Source organism: Anabrus simplex, chromosome 9 (assembly GCF_040414725.1).
Source record: "Anabrus simplex isolate iqAnaSimp1 chromosome 9, ASM4041472v1, whole genome shotgun sequence".
In the NCBI taxonomy this organism is placed as follows: Eukaryota; Metazoa; Arthropoda; class Insecta; order Orthoptera; family Tettigoniidae; genus Anabrus; species Anabrus simplex.
The window spans coordinates 163,958,261-163,980,253 of record NC_090273.1 but is presented as its reverse complement, the minus strand read 5'-3'; the positions used below and the strand labels follow the sequence as shown (position 1 = coordinate 163,980,253).

Sequence of the window (21,993 nt, the reverse complement as noted above, 5' to 3'; positions counted from 1 at the left end):
GGTCGCAGTGCGATTTTTTGAGAAAAAACTTTTGTTTAATTGTTTTTTTACATCCATTCTGAGTTCGTCTTGTAGTTCATGTGGCATTTTGCTGATAGCAACTTCTGATTCAACTACGAGTTTGGAGGCTGTAAGGGCCGAGTTGAAACAAGGCCAGTTGTGCTTTGGACCTTTCGAAAGAATTCTTATATCGTCCTCATCTAAGTTGGTGGTGGAAAGATTAATTACTGGTGGGTGGAATTGTTGTAGTGTGTCCTTAGCGAGGTTTTTCCACATTTACCTTCAATAAAGAAATTTACAACGTCACTAACGTCCTTAAAAAACACAACGTTAAAATAGCCTTTCGTACTAACAATAGAAGCACAGAGATTCTACACAACTCTTCATCAATAAATAAAAATAGTCCTTTTTCTAAATCAGGTGTATATAAGTTTTCTTGCCAAGACTGCAAAAGTTCTTACCTAGGGCAAACAGGACGCAGCTTTAAAATCAGATATGCAGAACATGTCAATGCCATAAAACACAACCGTTTTTCCGCGGTCGGCCTACATATAAAAGAATTTAAGCACAACTTTACTGAAATAAATCAAGATCTTGAGGTACTAGATATTCTAAACAAAGGTTCTCTCCTAGACGTCACTGAAAACCTCTATATTCATTTAGACCAATATTTCAATCCCAACCTAAACTTAAATGATATCTCAGAGAAACCAAAGATCCTATTCGACTTTCTCATTGAATTTTTCAAAAACATGAATATCCCGAAAAACAGATCGGTCTTTCAGATTATGCATAATACTTTGTCACGCCACACACTTTCACTACATCACCCTCCATACTTCCCTTCCTTCCACTCCTCCCCTCCCCCCTCCTAATCCAACAATGGCCGCTCCCCAGACCTAAACTATACAACACGCTCTGTTTTCTTCTTCATCTCGCGACATAGCTTTTCCGCCTCATGTCCCGCAATAAACATCACAGAAACCTGCCCCCACCCTACACGTAACGCTGCAACAATACACCACAAATACTGGCACATTCAACCTCCAAACTCTCAAAAACGTATTCCTGAATACCAATTTTATATTCTTGTCGAGCTGAATACCGGACCTGTGAAGATTACAAGATTATTTTGTGCATCTACAGAATGGTGTGTTATTGAAACTATGTAATATAGAGAGTGACTTTCATAGGTGGTTAAATGAAGAAGTTATATCATGTTCAAGTTCATGCTTTCACATCTCTACACAGTATTTAAAATACAACTCTTCTCAGAAGAACTCTTAAGGTTTCACCTTACTCTTTCCTGCCTGCTGGCTCTTTAGAAATGTGTGCGCGTGCGTTTTTGTATTCAGGTATCATTCAAGGCAAATATTTTCGCACTGCAAGTTGTGTGGTCAAGCTCATTTTTAATATGCATAACGATGCATTTGTTTCTACATTCGGCCCCGTTTTCATCTCCTCGTAAGATGTGTATTGTTTAATGTAACACCTTGTGTAAAAATTGGGTTAAATGAAGGAGTTATATCATGTTCATAATCAAGCTTTCACGTCTCTGCACAATATTTAAAATGAAATTTACCGTTGGTCTTTATAGCTATTGTTGAAAGTGAAGGAGAATTTCCTGTTGTATATGTTTATCAGGAACTCAAGGGAGACTTCATTAGCTAGTCGGAACATAGAAAAAATGATGAACTCTTCTCAGAAGAACTCTTAAGGTTTCACTTTACTTTTTCCTGCCTGCTGGCTCTTCGGAATTGTATGCGCGTGTGTTTTGTATTCAGGAATCATTCAAGACAAATATTTTCACACTGCAGGATGTGTGGTTAAGACTATTTTTAATATGTATAACTTTCCCTGTTTTTATCTCCTTGTAAGATGTGTATTGTTTAATTTCCTGTTGTGTATGTTTATCAGGAACTCAAACGAGACTTCATTAGTTAGTCGAAACATTGAAAGTATGATGAACTCTTCTCAGAAGAACTCTTAAGGTTTCACCTTACTTTTTCCTGCCTGCTGGCTCTTTAGAAGTGTGTGCGCGTGCGTCTTTTATTCAAGAATCTTTCAAATTCAAATATTTTCGCACTGCAAGTTGTGTGATTAAGCTTATTTTTAATATGTACAACTTTTGCTCTCTCAACGATGCATGTGTTTCTACATTCGTCCCTGTTTTTATCTCCTCGTGAGATATATTATTTAATGTAACACCTTGTGTAAAAAATGGGTTAAATGAAAGGAGTTAGGCCTACATCACGTTCAAGATCATGCTTTCACGTCTTTGAAAAATGAAATTTACCGTTGGTCTTTATAGCTATTGTTGAGAGTGAATAGCTATTGTTGAGAGTGAAGGAGAATTTCCTGTTGTGTATGTTTATCAGGAACTCAAGGGAGACTTCATTATTTAATCGGAACATAGAAAAATGATGAACTCTTCTCAGAAGAACTCTTAAGGTTTCACTTTACTTTGTCCTGCCTGCTGGCTCTTCAGAAATGTGTGCGCGTGTGTTTTATACTCAGCAATCATTCAAGAAGAATATTTTCGCACTGCAAGATGTGTGGTTAAGGTTATTTTTTAACATGTATAACTTTTGCTTTCTCAACGATTCATTTGTTTCTATATTCATCCATGTTTTTATCTCCTTGCAAGATTTGTATTGTTTAATGTAACACCTTGTGTAATATGCCTACACACTGGCCTATTTTCCCATTTTTTGGCTGATGATGACGCCAACACAGCGTCGAAACTAGTCCCAAGTGCAAATACATGTTATAAATAATCTATAACATTTTTGTATTGAAAAGGTGGACCCTTTCTAGTTTTTCCTATCTTCCATTCTCAGTTCAATACGGACCAAAAATGAAACTCTTATGTTTAAATAAGCCTACCACGCCACAACATCATGGATTCGTCAATACACAGCTCCCTACCAGGTTCATAGACCTCTTTCATTTTATCACTTAGGTTTCACGTCACTTGGCAATGGAACCTTAATTCCCGGCCAACCAATGAAGTTTATTTGTTGCACTGAGGACGAATCTGAACTCCAAGAAATGACCCCTGAAATATTGCCTATGTTATTTGGCAGGAGATTTGGAGATGAGATATTACATACGTCTTCCTCACCTTCTGTAATGTGAGAATTGGGAGTAGACGCTCGACACACACATCCGTTATTAAAATTCTCACTCAGGTGGCTACAGTCACTTTTTACACTGTCATCACTATCAATGCTGTCACTGTCACTAGCGTTCAGGAGTGCTTCCAGACTATCATCATTTATTGCAAATCGCTTGTTTATCCCGCTAAGAAACTTCACTGTTCTCTCTTGACATTGCAGAAATGTATGCCGAATTGTAATGGCTACAGAGATTGTAACTAACAATTGATCTGATGCCCGGATGGCGTATATGTTTAATAACACCTTAACAATGCGCAGATAAGAAGTATGTTTGTTTACATACACATATTGGCGGAAATACGAGCTTTAATATTTGGCACGGAGTGTGACGCACATGTGTCGTCACCGGCACAGAGTGAAAGTGGAGTCATGGCGCATGTGTGTCATCATCGGCCACGAATGTGGTAATAATCTGTTACCTCTATAGGCCTCTGTGGAAAAAGTGTTCATATTTGTTCTCTGGAGTTTTAGACAGCCTTCTGCTGCTCTTCCTATTTGACAGCCATTTCTGCCTCTGGCACTATGGATCATCCTCATTTACCACTACATTCATTTCTGCACCATTTCTTAGTTTAGTTTAGTTTATTGCCTTTCTTATATGGCGGGGCTCAGACTATGAAGCCTGCTATTGTGCCAAACCATATTATACAATAGCTTTTTACAATTTACAGAATAATGTACATAAAATCATTTTACATATATTTCTAAAAAACACTAAAATTAATTTACTTAACCTCTATAATTTTGTATCCTTATTGATAATTAAGATCTAATTATTAAATGTTTACGTTGGCGAAATCTACTTTTTACATATTTGAGTACCACATTAAACATTTCCTTTTAAATAGCCTCGGATTGTCTATGCCTCTAATTTCAGCTGGGATTGAGTTCCAGGAACGTATGGTAGCAGGTATGAATGAGTTGTTGTACGAGTTACTGTGGTGAATGGGAATGGACAAGAGAGAACGTGTGGATGACCTTGAGGGAGCTCTATCGGAAGGGGAGAGGTATTTAAAGTCTGTTCTAAGATAGTCTGGTTTGCTTGTTTGCAGAATACTGTGGAGAAGGGAAACAGCATGGTATTTACGTCGTTCAGTCAATCTTAGCCATGACAGCTGAGAGAGGAAAGGGTCTGTTCTAAGATAGTCTGGTTTGCTTGTTTGCAGAATACTGTGGAGAAGGGAAACAGCATGGTATTTACGTCGTTCAGTCAATCTTAGCCATGACAGCTGAGAGAGGAAAGGGCTAATATGAGTTTGAATTGGGATATTTAATACGAATCGAGCACAAGCATTGTAGGCTCGCTGTAGTCGACATGAAAGTGTTTTGCTCATACTATTATAAACTACATCTCCGTTGTCAAATATTGGAAATATCAGACTCTGTACTAATAATCTTCTTGTGTGTCTTGGAAGGAAGTCCCTCATCCTTTTTGCAGTAGAATACTCGTTGACAAATTTTTGTGACATGTTCCGACCAACTTAAATATTTATCGAATACTACTCCAAGGTTCTATACATGATCGCTAAATGTTACTGGTATTCCACTGAGCATAACACTGGGTATAGACGTGTTTTGTATTTTAGCATGAGATTTATACGTGCCAATTATGATGGCCTGTGATTTTGATGGGTTCACTTTCAAGCCATGTCTGCTAGTCCAGTCATTAACATTTGCTAGGTCTTTGTTTAACTTAGTGATTGAATTGTTTAAGTCATTAGGCTTTGTGTGAATATATAACTGAATATCATCTGCATACAAGTGATATTTACAATTGGTCAGCGTCTCAGATAAGTCGTTGATGTACAATGAGAACAAAAGTGGTGACAATACTCCTCCCTGAGCCACACCCATCTTAGTGGTTTGCCACGAAGATGTATCGTTTCCTACTGATACGCGCTGCTGACAATCACTAAGATAGGAGTGTACCCAGGTTAAAGTACTGTAAGAAAATTTCAGTGCCTTAAGTTTAGCGAGTAATATGTCTCTATCTACACAATCGAAGGCTTTGCTTAAGTCCAAGAGAACAAGTATAGTCATTTGTCCTTTATTTATCGCTAGTTGCATGTCATGTCACTTTAACTAATGCAGTGGCAGTACTGTGGTTTTGTCTGAATCCCGATTGATATTTGTCAAGTAAGTTGTACTGTATTTGTTTATGTACTATTTTCTCCAACAATTTTCCTAATATAGGAAGGATACTTACAGGACGATAATCTTCGGGACTGTTGGGATGGTTATTTTTAGGGAAAGGTCGGATGATTGCATGTTTCCAATTTCAAGGAAATACTCCAGTCATGAGTGAGTTATTAATGATATGCGTGACCGTTGGAAGTATGATGTCTATGATTCTTTTTAAAAGAGACAGGTTGATTCCATCATGGCCAGTGGACCCTGACTTTATGTCACTGGGGGTCACATTATGTCTTGTTTTTGAGGATATTCTGTTAATTACTGCTGCTTTGGTCTGTTCGTCAATCTGAGAGGATTGTGAGCTAAAGTATGAGTTTAGGTTAGCTAGTGGTACATTACAGTTGTTGTCATTTGTCTTATTTTTGCATAATCCCATTTCGCAAAGAGATTTCCAGATCTGACTAGAATTTTGTGTTCAAAATATCACAAGAGTGACGTATTTTAGCATTTTTAATTAACTGTGTTGTTCTGTTTCGGAGTTTTTTATACTTTCCGAAATTGTCAGATGTAGGATATTTCACGTAATAATTATAGGCTGCGTCTCTTATTTTCATCTGGTCGTGTATTTCTTGGGACAGCCATGGGTTTGAAGGTCTCTTTACCCTAACAGTGCATAGTGGTGCATGTCTGTCATACAGAGTCAGAAGTAGTTCGTTAAAATGATTTACTTTTCCGTCAATGTCATTTATGAACTGAATGTTGTGCCATGGTGTGTTAAGAGCATCTTCAAAAAATGTGTCTTCATTAAAGTGTTTAAAATCTCTATATGTAATTAATTTCGGCTTGAATTTTGGGCACTTCAAGGAATATGCAGCGTAAACCATGTCATGTCGGGAGAGACCGGGAATGGGCATTTGTCCACGAGTTAGGATTCGGTTGGTAGTATTAGTAATTATTAGATCGAGGAGCATACGTGAGTTGGCAACATGGTGTGTACGGTTTAGGGGTAGTATTGTCAAATTAATGGATGAAAACATCTCAGTCAATCGTTTTGTTTCAGTAGATTTGTTTGTCAAGTCTGTATTAAAGTCTCCCATTAAAATCAAATGCTCATACCTGGGTGTTAGATCATGTAGGGCTTCCTCTAGATTTGTGATGTTACCAGTCTTCGGTGGACGATACACCACACCAAGCAAGCACTTCGTACCGCGAACTATGAGCTCAACGAACAAAAATTCAGGGCTATTGGAGAACTCACTGGGGGATATTAATATCACCTTCTACTTCACATCATCCCGTATATACATACTGACTCCTCCACCGAGCTTACCGCTCCTGTCATTCCTAACTAATGAATAACCATTCATACTAACAAGGGTTGCAGGTTGAGAATATTTCAGAGAATTCCGGGAAATGTGGGAGAATGCTCCGAGTGTTTACATGAGCTTATTGTAAGGAGGTAGGGTAAGGCGAAAGAATGACTTGAAGGTGATTAGCGGTACTTAGGGTGGGGGCTAGGAGATACAAGTAGTGACCTGCTTGGGACTGTGGGTTGGAGAGGTTGAAGGCATTTGTTTCCTGGTTACATGTTGCTGCCAACTTAAAATTTGGAAAAACTACACTAGATAAAATTAAGAAACTAACAATTGAAATTAATGATAAAAATGTAGGCTATAGCTTAAGTTAAAATTTTGATTAAAGTTCTATACAGCAGTATTTAGTTTACAGAATGTCGGCTCATGGTTAGCGAATACAATCGAGATCTTCGCAGTTTGACACAGGTATTTTACGAGTTCCCTGCTTAACATAAGTTATGCCATCCTTCAACCACATGTTCCGCACACTGAACTTACTTATAGCGTCCTGTAGAAGCCGCAGTCTCTCTGGGGTTAGGTCCTCTCTAATTGTTTTATTTGTATCCTTGAGTTTCTTTTTGTTTATAAACATTGCATTTCTTTTCTGGTACGAAACAAACTTCACAATTATGGGTCTTGGACTGTCAGTTTGACTTTTCCCAACCCTATGCGATCTGTCTATTTCGTCCACTGAGAGTTCCACCCCAATTTCACGAGCAATATCAATGACAATATTGTCTGTGTTTTCTCCTGCAGTTTCTTCCACACCAAACACACGCAAGCACTGTCTTCTTTGGTACTGCTCTAAACTGTCTGTTTTAATTTGCAGCTCCCTTTTTAATTCCCTTATGGTCGTGTCTCTTTCTTCCAGCGTATGCTTTAGTTCCTCGATCACACTCGTATTGAAATTTATGGTTTCTTTCAGTTGCTCTACAACTGTCTTCGTCACCTGACCGTGGATGAGGTTGCCAAGCGTGTTGAGAGTCTCCTTACTGCTCAGCGCTTCCTGCACTGCTTGCTTCACAATGGCTTCCATTGGCACCTCTTTAACTTTGGGGGGCATGGTTGTTTTTGTAAATATTTCGCTTCAGGTTTCACTGAACACTTCACGAACACTCTGATGTGAATAACTGTACAAGTCAGAGTAATGTATCACACTTGCGACTGTCAAACTGCTAAAATTCACCTCCTAATGCCGCACAAACCACGAGCCTCATATTTTGCGAGTATACTCTTACAGTCAGGAGTTTATCGAAGTAATCTTTCCACATATACTTTATCTCCTCTGGGTCTGTTATTACATTTCCACCCTCTTCCTTCACTTGTTCTGTGTGCATTTTTTCTTTTCTCTTATTTTTTATTGATCTTGACAACATCCTTTATTTTCCTGATACTTAATCTTACTTCCTTCTTTTCTATCTCTATTCCATTCTTGTCCTGCTTTCTTCTTTTGTTTAACAGTTTCATTCCATCAATGTGTCTCCTTTTCCTTCACTCTCGCCAGAAATCTTCTCTGCACAGTGTACAAATGTGTTTTTAAATTTGGTCCATTCTTCTTCTACACTTCCCATTTCTGATATACGGATGTGCTGTTTTATTTCCTCCTGAAATTTCTCTTGAATTCCTTTAATTTCCTAACTTTTATCTTCTTTTGCTATTTGCTTTATGTCGCATGGACACAGAGAGGTCTTTTGGCGACGATGGGATAGGAAAGGCTTAGGAATGGGAAGGAAGCGGCTGTGGCCTTAATTAAGGGACAACCCCAGCATTTGCCTGGTGTGAAAATGGGAAGCCATGGAAAACCATCTTCAGGGCTGCCGACAGTGGAGTTTGAACCCACTATCTCCCGGATGCAAGCTCTCAGCTGCGCGACCCTAACTGCACGCCCAACTCACCTGGTAGCTTTATCTTCTTTTGTCTTATTTCTTTTACTCTCACAATTTCACTTATTTTCAATTTTGCTACAACTACTCTGCGGTCTCCATCAAATGCTTCACATGATAGTGCTGTTACATCCTTTAACTGTTTACGATTTGTTTTCTCAACCATATTAGTTGTAGTGGCCTCTAAAATCTGTTAGTGCTTTATTTGATGGTTGAGCAGAATGCATTAGAATAACTAACGAGATTAACTCAAAAAATACTCTGCTAACTGTACCTTATAACTAGGGTTTACATCAAAGAAAGGACAATAAGTTCCACCTTTTCAATACTATATATTGTGTGAAAGTTTTACATTACAGTTAAAACATCACAACTTTTGTACATTCGGTACCGGTTTCGACAGATTCCCTGTCATCATCAGCCGAGAATAATTAAACAAAGACAAGTATAGATCATGATTCTTATGGTGTGATTACAATGGTGGATTAAAAATATACATTATATGATTAAAATAGTATATATATATATATATATATATATATATATATATATATATACACAAATAAAAGGTAAGTAAAATGGGAATGGTCATTATTCTATGAGGTGTACATCTTAATATTTCTAATTAAAAGGTTAATTTGTTAAAAGAATTTTGTTCTTGTAATATATAATTAGGTCCTATAGTGAAATATGATTGTAGGCTTAAATCTGTAATATTTTAACTTTTTGACCAGTCAATTCATTGAAGTTATGTAGCCATGTTTGACACATTAAAAAGGTAAACAAACATTTAGTCGAATGGTGTTCCACATAAAATATGTACAATAAAATTCGATTGGAGCTTCAACTTGGACTTAAGAATGGAAGAATTATATTAATGTTCAATGCAAGCAGAAATAGATGAGTTAATTTTTTTTTTTTTTTTCCACTATGTATTGATGTTGATAGTTAGAATGTCCATTGAACAGTTCAATATGTCGATTTGTATTCTGGAATGGTTTACATTATTTTGAGAAATAGTAATTGAGGTTCTTGCTAAGGTGGTACTTGAAGATCTTGTGTTGTAAGTTGTGAATACATAAATGATTTGGAAAGATCCTGATCCAAGTCGGAACCTCCGACTCACATAGATCCGTGGTGTGATCCTATTATTTAACCTTGGGCAGCGATTTTATCTAGGTCTCTGGAATGTTCTTCCTGTTAATTGAATGATGATAGGCTATGGCTGTATGGGTCATCTGAGGTTATATTGACCTTTTAATTTAATTTGATGTGTTCATGTCAGGTAGTGCTGTCAATTCTTTTGCGCGATGATCCATTTGCACTGGCAATGTTTATCGTATGATGTCCTGTTGTGGTTATACTGGCCTTCTTGTGGTTCTGGTACTTGGTGCATGTGGTCAAGTTGTGGTTAGGTGGGATCTAAATTTTTGCTGAAGTTTTTCCTCTGTGGCTTTCTTGGACTGGTGAATGTAGACACTGCTAGTCAGCTTCTTCCCCCTTGCATACATCCTTCCTGGTATCTATGAATTGAATTTTCAGCTCTAATATTGTTTTTCCCTGTAACTTCCTTGGATGACTTGTGTCATGCATGTAGTGAGTCGGCTAGTTCTGGTTGGCGAGTGTCAGTTTTAGCCTTGTGCTTGAATGTAAATTCTCATTCTTCCTGATTTTTCATTTGCTAGTTCTGGTCAATTGCTCTATGTACTGGTGCTTGGTCATTCCTACCTATAATTGTTAAATCTGTCCTCCGGTGCTGGTGTTACCTGACTGTTGTGTGGGCTTGTTTCTGAAGTCTTGGTGTGGATCATGGCTGGCTTATTGCAGAAACGATCATTCGTTTTTACCGTGTTTTCATTCTGGGACTTGGTTGTAGGTCTCGCGGCTGTCACGTGGGCATTGGTACTCGTTCATTATCTAATAAACGTGGGATCTGCCCTCATATTATACTTATTATTTCCTTACTGTCAATTTTGATGTGGATTATGGGAGTGCATTTAATCATCGTCAGTGTGGTGTGTAACGTTAATTTAGTTGATTCTGGGATCTTCAAAACTGATGGGAGGTCTTCTCTAGTGTAACCCTGAGCCTATCTGTTATCGTATGTCCATGTCCTGGCTGGTATATTTATTTTAGCTTGAGTCCTCATGTAGGCAAGGTGGTTGCAAGTCAGTATGGGATGTCTCGTAGGTGATTTAGTTCACCCTATTATTAGCCCAAGTGTTTCTTGTGGCCCGTTAGGGCATTTGTGGTCATTTCATGGATGTACCTGGCATCGACCACGTTTTCGATTGATATCCTGTCATATGAAAAACTTGTGTACTGAGAAGTGTTTCCCTTGCACCCCATAACTGTCTATATGTAGTCTCATCGATCGAACTTATTTACATTATCTCCTTCTTATTCTATGCCTTGTAATTCTGTTCCCTCTAGCTCAAACCGGTATGTTTTCTCAATTTTATATTGTCGCTTGCTTGTCATCTGACTGATCTGGGTTCTGTTCCAACGAATATGGGCTCATTTGGGATAGCTCCTGGTCAGTTGTTAAAATTCCTTGTTGTCATTGGGGTATGGAACCCAATGGATTGATTGAAGGTTCTTCTCCATCAAATCACGAGCTTTGTGATCGTGTAATCTATCAATTCTTCATCGTTTATGTCTTATTATATCCCGTAAGTTTCAACTGACTGCAAGGGTGTCTGTATTGTCTGGCATAATCTCACAGGGTGGACTGTCATTATGCCACCATATTAGTAGTCCTGGGTTTTCCAGAGGTTCTTTGAACACTTGATGGTCTTGGTAGAACACCTGCTCGTTACCTTGAAGATTACCTATATGGAGTGGAATTTTGTCTCTTGTTTAGCTGCCTTCAGTTAGATCTGGCTGGAACTATCATATTATTATCATATCTTGGTCATTTTTGCCTATCGTCCTGATTGTAATTGTTGACTGTCATGTGGTTGTTGGCCTCTGATGTTGCATGGTGATCTCTTGTGGACACACTTATGAGCTCCCCTCCATCTATTATTATATCGGTTAAGTCTCCAGTTATTGCCATTGCTTCTGTGGTTCTGGGTCAATGTTCCATGTGATCTCTGCATCATGGTTACGGACGATTTGGGTACTACGGTTTCTGATTCTTGTTCCCTCTCCTTCTGCCTTCATTCTCCTTCTGAGTTACCTGATTATCGAGTATCTTGTGTTGTGTAGAAGAGTCGATCGTTGTGGGTGAATTCTGTCCGTCACGCTGTCTCATTATTCATCATTGTTTTCCTTCGTGTATCCTCAGTCATTTCATTATTTCTGTCGGGTACCGTGATTTCCTCCCGATTCGTAGGTACTACTTAATAATGGTCTTCGACCTAGTAATTGGGTGTTTGATATCATGGTTAGATTAATTATATGCTATTTGATTTTGCTGTAGTCAAATTTTACCGAAGCTTAATACTGGATTCCATGACCCACCTTAAATAGTCAAATAATTATCTTGTGTTCTCTTATATTTTATTATCCATATTATTTCTGGAATACCTTTCGGTAAAGTCATGTTCCCGTTATCATGTAATTGAGATTTGTTCTAATACTCCATATTAGTGGATTTTTACTTCTATTTAACATAACCTCAATCGCCAAGTTGTGTTTAATGACATTTTAACTTCCACATGAGGAAGGAAAGGTAAAATCATTATTAGGATTCTGTAATGTTTCAAATGTCAATACCAGTAATGATAAATTAACCAAAGACATGTTACGTCTCACTTGTATCCGAATTTTAAGTAACATTGGAGAAATTTTCTCCCGTTATAGTAAGTAATAGTGCTTATTATAGCCCCTCATTATTTTCTAACAACTTATTAAAAAAAAGGGATCTTGGGAATCCAGTTCGTAATTAATATTTCCTAACATGGTAGGACCATTTTGGTCCCTTATAGTCTATAGAATAGTCCTGGCCTTCGCTGTTGGCTTCTGGTTATGTTGCAGCTAGATGGACGTCCAATTAACATCATCTGAACTGAAGAAGCAATTGAAGATTGGTGGTGCTATTGCTTCAACTCATCATGAACTCCTGTGGTATACTAAAGGTATTAACAACAACATTGGCATTGTGATGGCGGTACTGGCCATATCTTCATCGCGAAACTGTGCCTCCTACCAGATTGATATACCATTTGGAACTGGTGATGACGTAAAGTAAGATGCATGCTTCAGTATTATTTTCTGGTTGGTGACTGTTCTCCACTTATTATTGTAACTCCTCGTGGACATTTCTCTTGAAAAATTTATCCCTCGCATTGCTTATGTAATAATAAAAAAAAAAACCTCCATATTTTGGGACAGTGTTTGGAACGTTACCTAGAAAACTGAATTTTCTCATCTCTACATTCTGATATACCATGTCAGTTCTCTATTCTCGCCCTCCTTCGAGTTTTGCGGGAGGAGAATGTGATGTTATTAAAGAATGTGGACTCCCTCGGCAAGTAATTCAAAATTCATGTTATGTTCTGAATTGAAACGAGTGTGCATCGGAGCGCATCCTGTTGGCGTTCCTCGTAAACAAAGTCCTACCCAGTTGGCGTTGGTGGACAATCAAGTAAATTATTGAGACGGACAAATGAAAAATTATATTAGTTGTCTATACTGTGATGGAGTCTGCTTCAGATGGAATGTTGTGTTTCTTGCTAAAAAGGATGGGAAGAGAAAAAGACTATGATCCCGGCTAAGGATCATTGTTGGATAAAGGGTTGTTCACCCTTTCTTGCAACGGCACCTGCCGACGATCTTATTTTCCTTTTTTTAATGTGGGACAAGTTGTTTTCTTCTACGGCAATTTAGGCCTAGTAATGTTTAAGTATATATTAATTTGTGGTATTTATTCCGGAACCTCTAACCAAATGTACCGATTGATATGCGTAAATTTGGTGTAAATTTTATCGCACTGTGAACTAAATCTCATATTCTATTGACTCTATTCGAAGTCACAATATCCGCTAAAATCAATGTTTTCTTCTACTATCATCATTATATGAAAGTTAAATACTATTTCCCTATTTAATCCTTGGTAGAGTTAATTTAAGACCTGTTAACATCCTCGTGTAAGTGAGGTTAGGCCTAAAATGGATAGTGTTGTACAGCTTCACATTTATTTCTTCTTATGTAACCGTAACCTCAAAATTATTATGGTACCTTGCCTCAGGCTTGTTTTTTCGATACGTTACATTTGGTCTTGGCTCTTGTTTTGGTTGTTGCCAGCTTCTCACGTTTTTTGATGATAACTTGTTTTTAAGGCCTTCCCTTGTTTTTTGTCAACTACGAGTGACTTCAGATGTTACCCAAAAAGATGATGACTGGATAACTTTTTCCTGTGGACCTTTAGCTTGTGACTTCGTGGCAGAATCCTAACTGATCATCAAATTTGATCTGACTCAAACTTAAATTATTTTCACGTGTATTCTTGATCCTTAAATGTTGAGAGATTGTTTCTTTTATTCTGATATGATATTACTAGTCTCACCGAACTGAAGTAATTTTGGGGTTCCGGATATTATTTTCTCTTTAGTAATAATCTATTTCTTCTAGTTAGAATTTAAGTAAATATTTGGTTTCCTTCGGTTCGAGGTACCTCATTCAAGACTTTTAAAATTTGATTATCAGCAAACTCAGCATCCCTAGTTAATCAGTTGAGCTCACTAATTTTACTTAGTAACAGATATTAACATTTAAGGCTGTTCCTTTATTACATATGTGATACTTAAATTCAAATAGATTTATTAAATTAATTTATTTTAACTGGTGTTCTCATTTCATAAGATATAGGTAAGAGAGCAGAAATTTTAATACTAGTTCCAGGCCTTTAATAATCCACTTTTGGAGTGGGCTTCTCCCTTCCACAATAAATTATTGCCACTGGTAAGTATATTTCTTATGTGACAAATATCAGTGAAATATATTATTAAATATGTAATATTCATAAAATATGTGTAGTATTACTGTTTGTATACTCCTCTTATGGTTATCATGAGACAATAAATACCTCCACAATGTCATCGTTGTTGCTTTAGATAATTTATATTGTCTACTGTTTTGACGTATCAATAAGGGTATGCACTGTAAATCCTGGAGTATGTATTGCGCTCGTGTCCTGAAAATGAAACAAATTAAGTTAATGTGGAATCTGTCTTTAAACCCCTGTTAAGTAACACAAACAGTACGGTAACTTTTTTATATTGAGAAGGACTGTTCAACTTCACAGTAAATCACTGGTACATATTTTAAAAGATAAAACTAGCTGGATGAAATATCTTCCCGAGACTCTTCTTGTTGGCAGATGAAACAGATGAAGAGCTTGAATAACCTAGATTTCGTTTCAAGATTGCATGGAATCTGTTAAAAACTTTGACCAATGGAATGCACCTAGTGAGAAACGATTAGCGCTCTTGTATGCAGTTGAGGCATTCCGACCTACTGAATTTCACAGACAAAGAGTTCCCAATTTTAAAACAATTTGAAAGCCAACTTTAGCAATTGAAGTTCATCAACTAGTCTGAGAATTAAACAAGCTGTAAAGAATATGTAAAATAAATCAAGTCAATGAATGTATTCGCAGTAATGTTGGACCCATCAGCCAATGGCGGCCTAGCTTTCCTGTGAGCTACACTGATCGCAGAGATATTAACGATATGGAAATATTGTGCAATAGCCACGGTTATGCGGTTATTGTCTCAGCCCATGTTGATTAGGAAGATACTGAAGATGAAGATCAAAATGAGAAGGAAGGATAACGGAAAAGGAAAAAGACAGATGTCCTAATATTGCCACCATGATGGCCTACTTCACATCGTATACTCTATAGATCAATATCCACAGGACTCTACCTACCATCAGCGGTAGGAATAGCCGCCAAGAGGTTCTGGAGCCAGGTGTCTCGACACTGAAGGTACTTCAATCGCAACTCAGCTTCAGAGAAGAGCTGCATGCTCCGCAGGTAGCCTACTACTTGAAGGCATCCTTGAAGTTGCAGATCAGTGCGAAGTTGTGCTAGCAACTGGTGCAGCATCATCAACCAGGATGACTCAACATCTTTGACGATACTCTGGAATAAAGTACAATGTTGAGAAAAAGAAAATACAAAGATAGCTTATGCAAGTCAAGGTCAGGTGGCAGATTCCCTTATTAAACGAATTCAAAGAACTTGGTAAATGACCCCTTTCCCTAATTACTCTTCCTCTAAATGAATAAATGCCTTTGCTGGGGGTACGTAATGTTTACTGTGCACTATGTCTTCTGGTATAAGCTAGAGCAATTTTGTTACTTTCATTTATATGTCTCAGTCTTATGCTTGGCTTTGACAATATGAAAGTGACTGAGGTGTGAGCGATGCTAGTAACACCATTCCTTATGCAGCCAGTTCCTGCTATGAATGGTGTGAAAATGTTGCTCATAGGGTCGGTTGGTGCATACATTTCAGTGGGTTTGGCGCAATGATAAGTAATAGCAATTTCTGGCTCAGTGAGGAAAGCAAGGAGAAACTACCTCACTCCTCATTTCCCTAGTACGCCTCTTAAGTGATGCCTAGGCCATCTATGAAAGCTGATGGCGGAGCTGTTGAGGATCCAACCAGCCTTCGGGCTGAGGACTAAACATACATACATAGATACATACATACATACATACACATAAATGAATACTCGTCCTTTCATCTTCATATTATGGTCCTTCCGACCTTTAAAAGCTCCACTCAAACTTATTCATCTAATAATGTCATTCCATGCCATCTCTCCACTGACAGCTGGGAACATACTGCGTACTCTAAAATAAAAGACTAGGATTTCCACCTTTTCTATTCTAATCACACTTTGCGATTACATTACCTAACAAACAAACTTGGCAGCATATGTTTCGTCTCATGAGAGACATCTTCAGCTGCTCGTTAATAGCTTACATTAAAATGGACTTAGACAAACACAGAATAGTAAAAAAAAAATATCTAAGATTCCTGAAACCTAATAACAAGCATGCACCGAGTACACTAGAATCAAACTGGTGCTTAGAACTAATGACCAGAGTCTTGAGACAGAAAAAACACACCATTCATTTCATCATGCTCCATTTAAAAAAGTTACACTTTAAAAGTCTGTCCTTAAAGTAGAACTGCCCTTATAAAATGGTTATTTATATGAACCCATTACAGTCAAAACGGGTTAAGACGTCCCTCTCTAGCGTGTTTCCCTGGTTATTATTCCATTATTCCAAAGTCTCAGTCCATGTCCTATTAAATACATGCTAAAGAAACCTGGATAACACATTTACGTCACTCTTGTCACTCCAGCGTGATTAACAGCTCTAACCCTTTCGCAAAATCAGGTGTATACAGATTTCGATGCAATGACTGTAGCAGCTTGTATATTGGGCAAACTGGCCGTAGCATAAAAATTAGGTACACGGAACATACAAATGCAATTAGGTATAATAGATTTTCTGCGGTAGGCCAGCATATTCACGACGCTAAGCACAAATTTTATGGACTAGACCAAGATACTGAGATCCTTGACATGCTTAGCAAGGGCCCTCTTTTAGATACTACCGAAAGCTGCTACATTCACTTCGACCAATTTTTTAATTCAAACTTTAATTTAAATGACATCTCTGAGAAACCGAAAATCCTGTTTGATGTTCTCATTGCAGTGTTTAATAAGTTCAAAATTCCGGAAAATAGTTCAGTCTTTCAGATAGGACGTAACTCTTTGACGCGATATCCCCTCCTACCTCCAAAACCCCTGATCCCACCCCGTTTATTGCCCCTCCCCTCCTCCTATCTAACACACTCCTCCCTCTCCCCTTCCTTCCCCCCCTTGCCGAGCGGAGTGGCTCAGACGGTTGAGGCGCTGGCCTTCTGACCCCAATTTGGCAGGTTCGATTCTGGCTCAGTCCGGTGGTATTTGAAAGTGCTGAAATACATCAGCCTCGTGTCGGTAGGTTTACTAACACTTAAAAGAACTCCTGCGCGACTAAATTCTGGCACCTTGGCGTCTCCGAAGACCGAAAAGTAGTTAGTGGGATGTAAAGCAAATAGCATTGATTGACCTTCCTTCCCTAGTCAGTTCACACGTCTCCCTTGTCAGTTCCTCTTCAACTCAACTCCACAATACATACAACCAGCCAACCAAAAGGTGAGGCTCTTCATAAAGCTTTACTTTCTTGCCCCATTTCCACTGTCCGAGGTAACTCGTTTCTATCTTTCATACTACAAGCTCCCATTGGATCGAGAACGTTTTAACTTCTTCAACATACAGTTCCAGTCACAAGATCCACTCGTTCCAGAAAAATATGACATAACATTGTATTTACGAAGATGGTTTTTATATGTATTATCTACTGAGTATTGCTTTTACGCTCACAGAGGAACATCATCCACTTCTTTCAACGTATTTAACATTACTGCATCGCACTTAGCATACATATGTTGATGCAAATGCTGTACAAAGCACCCAAATCAAAAATTTTTTAAAGACGTCCAAAAACTTCAAATTTATTTCTATGAGGCTTCTCAGCTTCAGTTTTTTATTTTATTCGTGACTAACATGTTGTCAGACTTGTACTAATTACATATTCAAACCTGGACATTTAGCATAAATATGCTTTATATTTTAACTTGTTATAGATAGTTTTAATTATGAGGGTCAATTTTATGTGTTTTAACTTTATTGTGTATCTTTGTATATGACCCTATTTGGCTGATGATGACGTCCATAGATGTTGAAGCCAGTACCATTTAATAAATGATGATGTAATTTTAATCAACAACATATCTTGTAGAATTTAACTTATTGTTTTGTAATCTCTATTCAATACGGTCCAAACATGAAATACTTTTCTTTAAACTCTTTAGTATGTTCGTAACTCCCACCATAAGAAATTTAAATTAGCACTCCCAGCAAAGTTGCGCGCACGACAGGCCAGCGACAACTGACCTGGGTTAGGAATTGGTAAAGAACTTAATTTCACGGCCCTGGAGCGCGGTTGCGTGCTGGCCTACAGCTGCAGGGAGCGTCAGTCCCAAGCCAGTCTTATTCTCTTTGCATATGGCGTATTATGTTCGTGAGGTCTCTTTCAGACGGAGCGGGTCCGTGCATAGCCGCTGGTCCGCCTAGGCCTAAACCAAGAACTGATTGTTCTAACAGAATCTTTCAGATAATGCAGAGGCGGAATAGAGAGTAACACCGCTCGGAGGAAACGTTTGAGCGGGCAGTCCATGTTGAGTCGCGGTCCCAGACCCACAGTTACTTGTTATGCGACATTAGCTTTTATGCATGTCATCATACACAGCGGATCAACTTGCTTGCGACATCATTACTGCGACCTGTATCAGAACCCGGTAGTGTACCTATAAGAAAGTAGAAATGGATTTAGACGATAAACAAAGCTCACATTCATTTGAAATTTCCCATTTTCAATTTAAAAGTTATTCGTGTGCTTTTTTTGTTTCCAGTGTGATTTGCAGCGGTTGTTATGGAACCCGAAATAGACATTGAGAACTTAATAATTTTAATGTCGGAAATACCAGTGGTCTCATGTTTGGGAAAGTGTGATATCATTATTTAAGACCCATTATTGAGAGAGTATCCCCAAAATTGTACCCACGTCCTTCTCTAATGAAATTCGAAGGACACAGCATGCTTGAACTATTTTTGTATATTCTTAAGTGTAGAAGGCAAATGAAGACTATGATGGTCCATATTTATCATCCACAATGAAAAGAGTGCTGAAAAGGATCCACTGGAAAGCGTGGGGAGTTTTGCACCGCTCAACCTGCTGTGTGTGTAAGTCAGCAGAAGTGGGTACAGTACACATGGGTGAGTTTTACTCCCACGCCGTCTGAAAGAGGCCCGAGTGACTTTCGTAACAATGTACGTAAATTAGGCCTACTATACTTACGTGCTGACATGTTGGCATTTAATTTTACGTTCGTAAGTACATTGTGTAACAATGTACACAAATTAGGCCTAGGCCTACTGTACTTGCGGATAGTGGTTTGCAGGACATTCAGTTATGGAGAAGAAGAAAACTGGACAGTTTATAGATGATGAAAAATTAAAGTTTGTTGAGAAAGCGGATGCCAAACCACACATGAAACATGTGCAAATCACCCAGGTACTGGACTTTCCTGTGACAACATCGAGCATAATTGCAAGAGATGGCTGCAACGTGTATAATTCACGTTTCTACTTGATGTTTCACTGTGCTGGTGTTCTTAAAATGTATTATTTCTTTCTTTAATTGATTATAATTGTAAACACTTGTTTCTTTGTTTTCATCATAATTTATTTTTAAGTTCAAACCTAATCAAAAATTTATTAGCAAAATTGTTTTTCAATTTTTAGCACATTTTCCCTTTACGACTTTTTTAAATCCCCACAAAAATGTCCTAACCAATTTTGGCCGTATCTATAATACTCTTGCAGACAATACAAACATGCTGATGGAGACGGCAACTATCTTAAATGAAGAGGGAAAAACTGCATTAGATAATTGCAGGTGTCGTAACTGCTATGAAATGTATGAAAAACAATATTTGAAGCGGTTTTCCTCTTGTTATTCCTTACAACTGACACCCCTCAAGTGGCTGATGATACTTTTTTTTTTTTGCTAGTTGCTTTACGTTGCACCGACACAGATAGGTCTTATGGCGACAATGGGACAGGAAAAGGGCTAGGAGTGGGAAGGAAGCGGCCGTGGCCTTAATTAAGGTACAGCCCCAGCATTTGTCTGGTGTGAAAATGGGAAACCATGGAAAACCATTTTCAGGGCTGCCGACAGTGGGGTTCGAACCTACTATCTCCCGAATACTGGTAACTGGCCGCACTTAAGTGACTGCAACTATCAAGCTCGGTAGGCTGATGATACAAGCAATTTCAGTTTTATAACCCTTAGCCCTTGATCGCCCATTAAATCGAAAGCTTACTATATACATGAAATGTAACATAGATGTCTGTTTGCTATTAATCATCAGTTCAATGGTTAGATTGCAGGGTACAGCATATACACTCACTGCAATGATAGGGATGCTGCTGTGTTTCTTGCCAAGGTGACGGACGTAACCAGCAAGCTGAAGAGCCTCTTCAAAATGACCATTACGTATGCAGGTGTCCATAAGCTGCGGCAATTCAAGGATCTCCAACAACTGGGCATTGCGAGTTAGGGTCAGCGAGTTGAGGCGACGATGGGTATTTATATCGGCTGAAGCACGGCTGAATTCTTGACACTTGCGAGACAACTCTGGTAATCTCTCGATAAGGGATGTAAGACGGTCCTCCACATTGCTGAACTAAAACAAAGAGAGCAGAGAACAATTTCAATACAGAAAATGGCTAATAATAACGTTAAACAACCAGAAAATCTACAACATTATCACTCTGAACTTTCCAAGAATGTCACATTTCAAGAATCAAGGAATGGGAAGAATGGGATCTAAATGTAGAAATCAAATCCAGAACTCAAACACTCGTGTCCTTGTTCCGAGGTGGTGCAGCTCTTTTCAGGCACACCCCCAATGGAAGTGAGCTGCACATACCAGCCCTCCTACCATTCTTAAATCTCTGGCAGTATCGGGAATCGAATCCAGGCCCCCGAGGACGGTAGCTAATAATGCTAACCGCAACGCTACGGAGATGGACAAATCCAGAACTGGCATTACATCAAATGTGTTTCTAAAATTAAATCATGTTTAGTGCAACCATGATCTCTAATTCTTCCCAGCTCTGAGGGCTGTTTCACGGTTGAGAACAACTGAGGAGCTAAGTGACGGTGAGGTAGCGGCCGTGGTCTAGAAAGTCTAGAAAGCCAAGAATAATGACTGAGAGTATTCGTCATGTTCACCACGTGTCATCTCGTAATCTGCAGGCCTTTAGGCTGAGCAACGGTTACTTTGTAGGCCAATACCCATCAGAACCGCAGGGGCATAGAGTTTGAGGTTGGCACATCATGAAGTTTTAGCAGTGTTGCTTTACAGTGTCGAAGGCTTTTTCAATGAACTGGCTGATGGCCATTGAAATTTAAACGTGTTGCAGAATGCTCAAGAGTCAGGGATAGACTACATCACCAACCAGAAGTTCACATCACATAATCTCAAATGCAAATACAGCCTGAAGCAACTGATCACAGTAAGACATAATAAAAAGCAATATGGACATTATGCTAGAGATGTAGAACTTCCGACAGTGGTTGCATGTTGGTCGCAAACCACCTGCAAAGATCCACCTAACAGAATTCTACCAGAACATCTAGCCCACAGACCTGTTCCACGGAGAGAAAAAAAAAGAACAAACAATCAAATCCATGTGCCTTGGAGAAATTAAAAAATAACAAGTCTACATTGGAACTGCAATAACTGGTAAAATAATATGCTACAAAATGGCTAGGCAATCTGGTTTCATAATTGTTGATATC

General features: G+C 38.5%; 1 protein-coding gene across 1 annotated transcript in view; it reads right to left on the bottom strand.

Annotated features, from left to right (window-relative positions):
* Window positions 1-21,993, bottom strand: part of Cog8 (conserved oligomeric Golgi complex subunit 8) — a 113,201-nt gene that overhangs the window by 78,665 nt on the left and 12,543 nt on the right. Inside the window, exons 4-5 of the mRNA XM_067153831.2 lie at window positions 20,597-20,872; window positions 15,427-15,640 (exon numbers count right to left, since the gene is read on the bottom strand). Coding sequence (XP_067009932.2) covers window positions 15,427-15,640; window positions 20,597-20,872 — 490 coding nt within the window. The remainder of the gene's footprint in view (window positions 1-15,426; window positions 15,641-20,596; window positions 20,873-21,993) is intronic.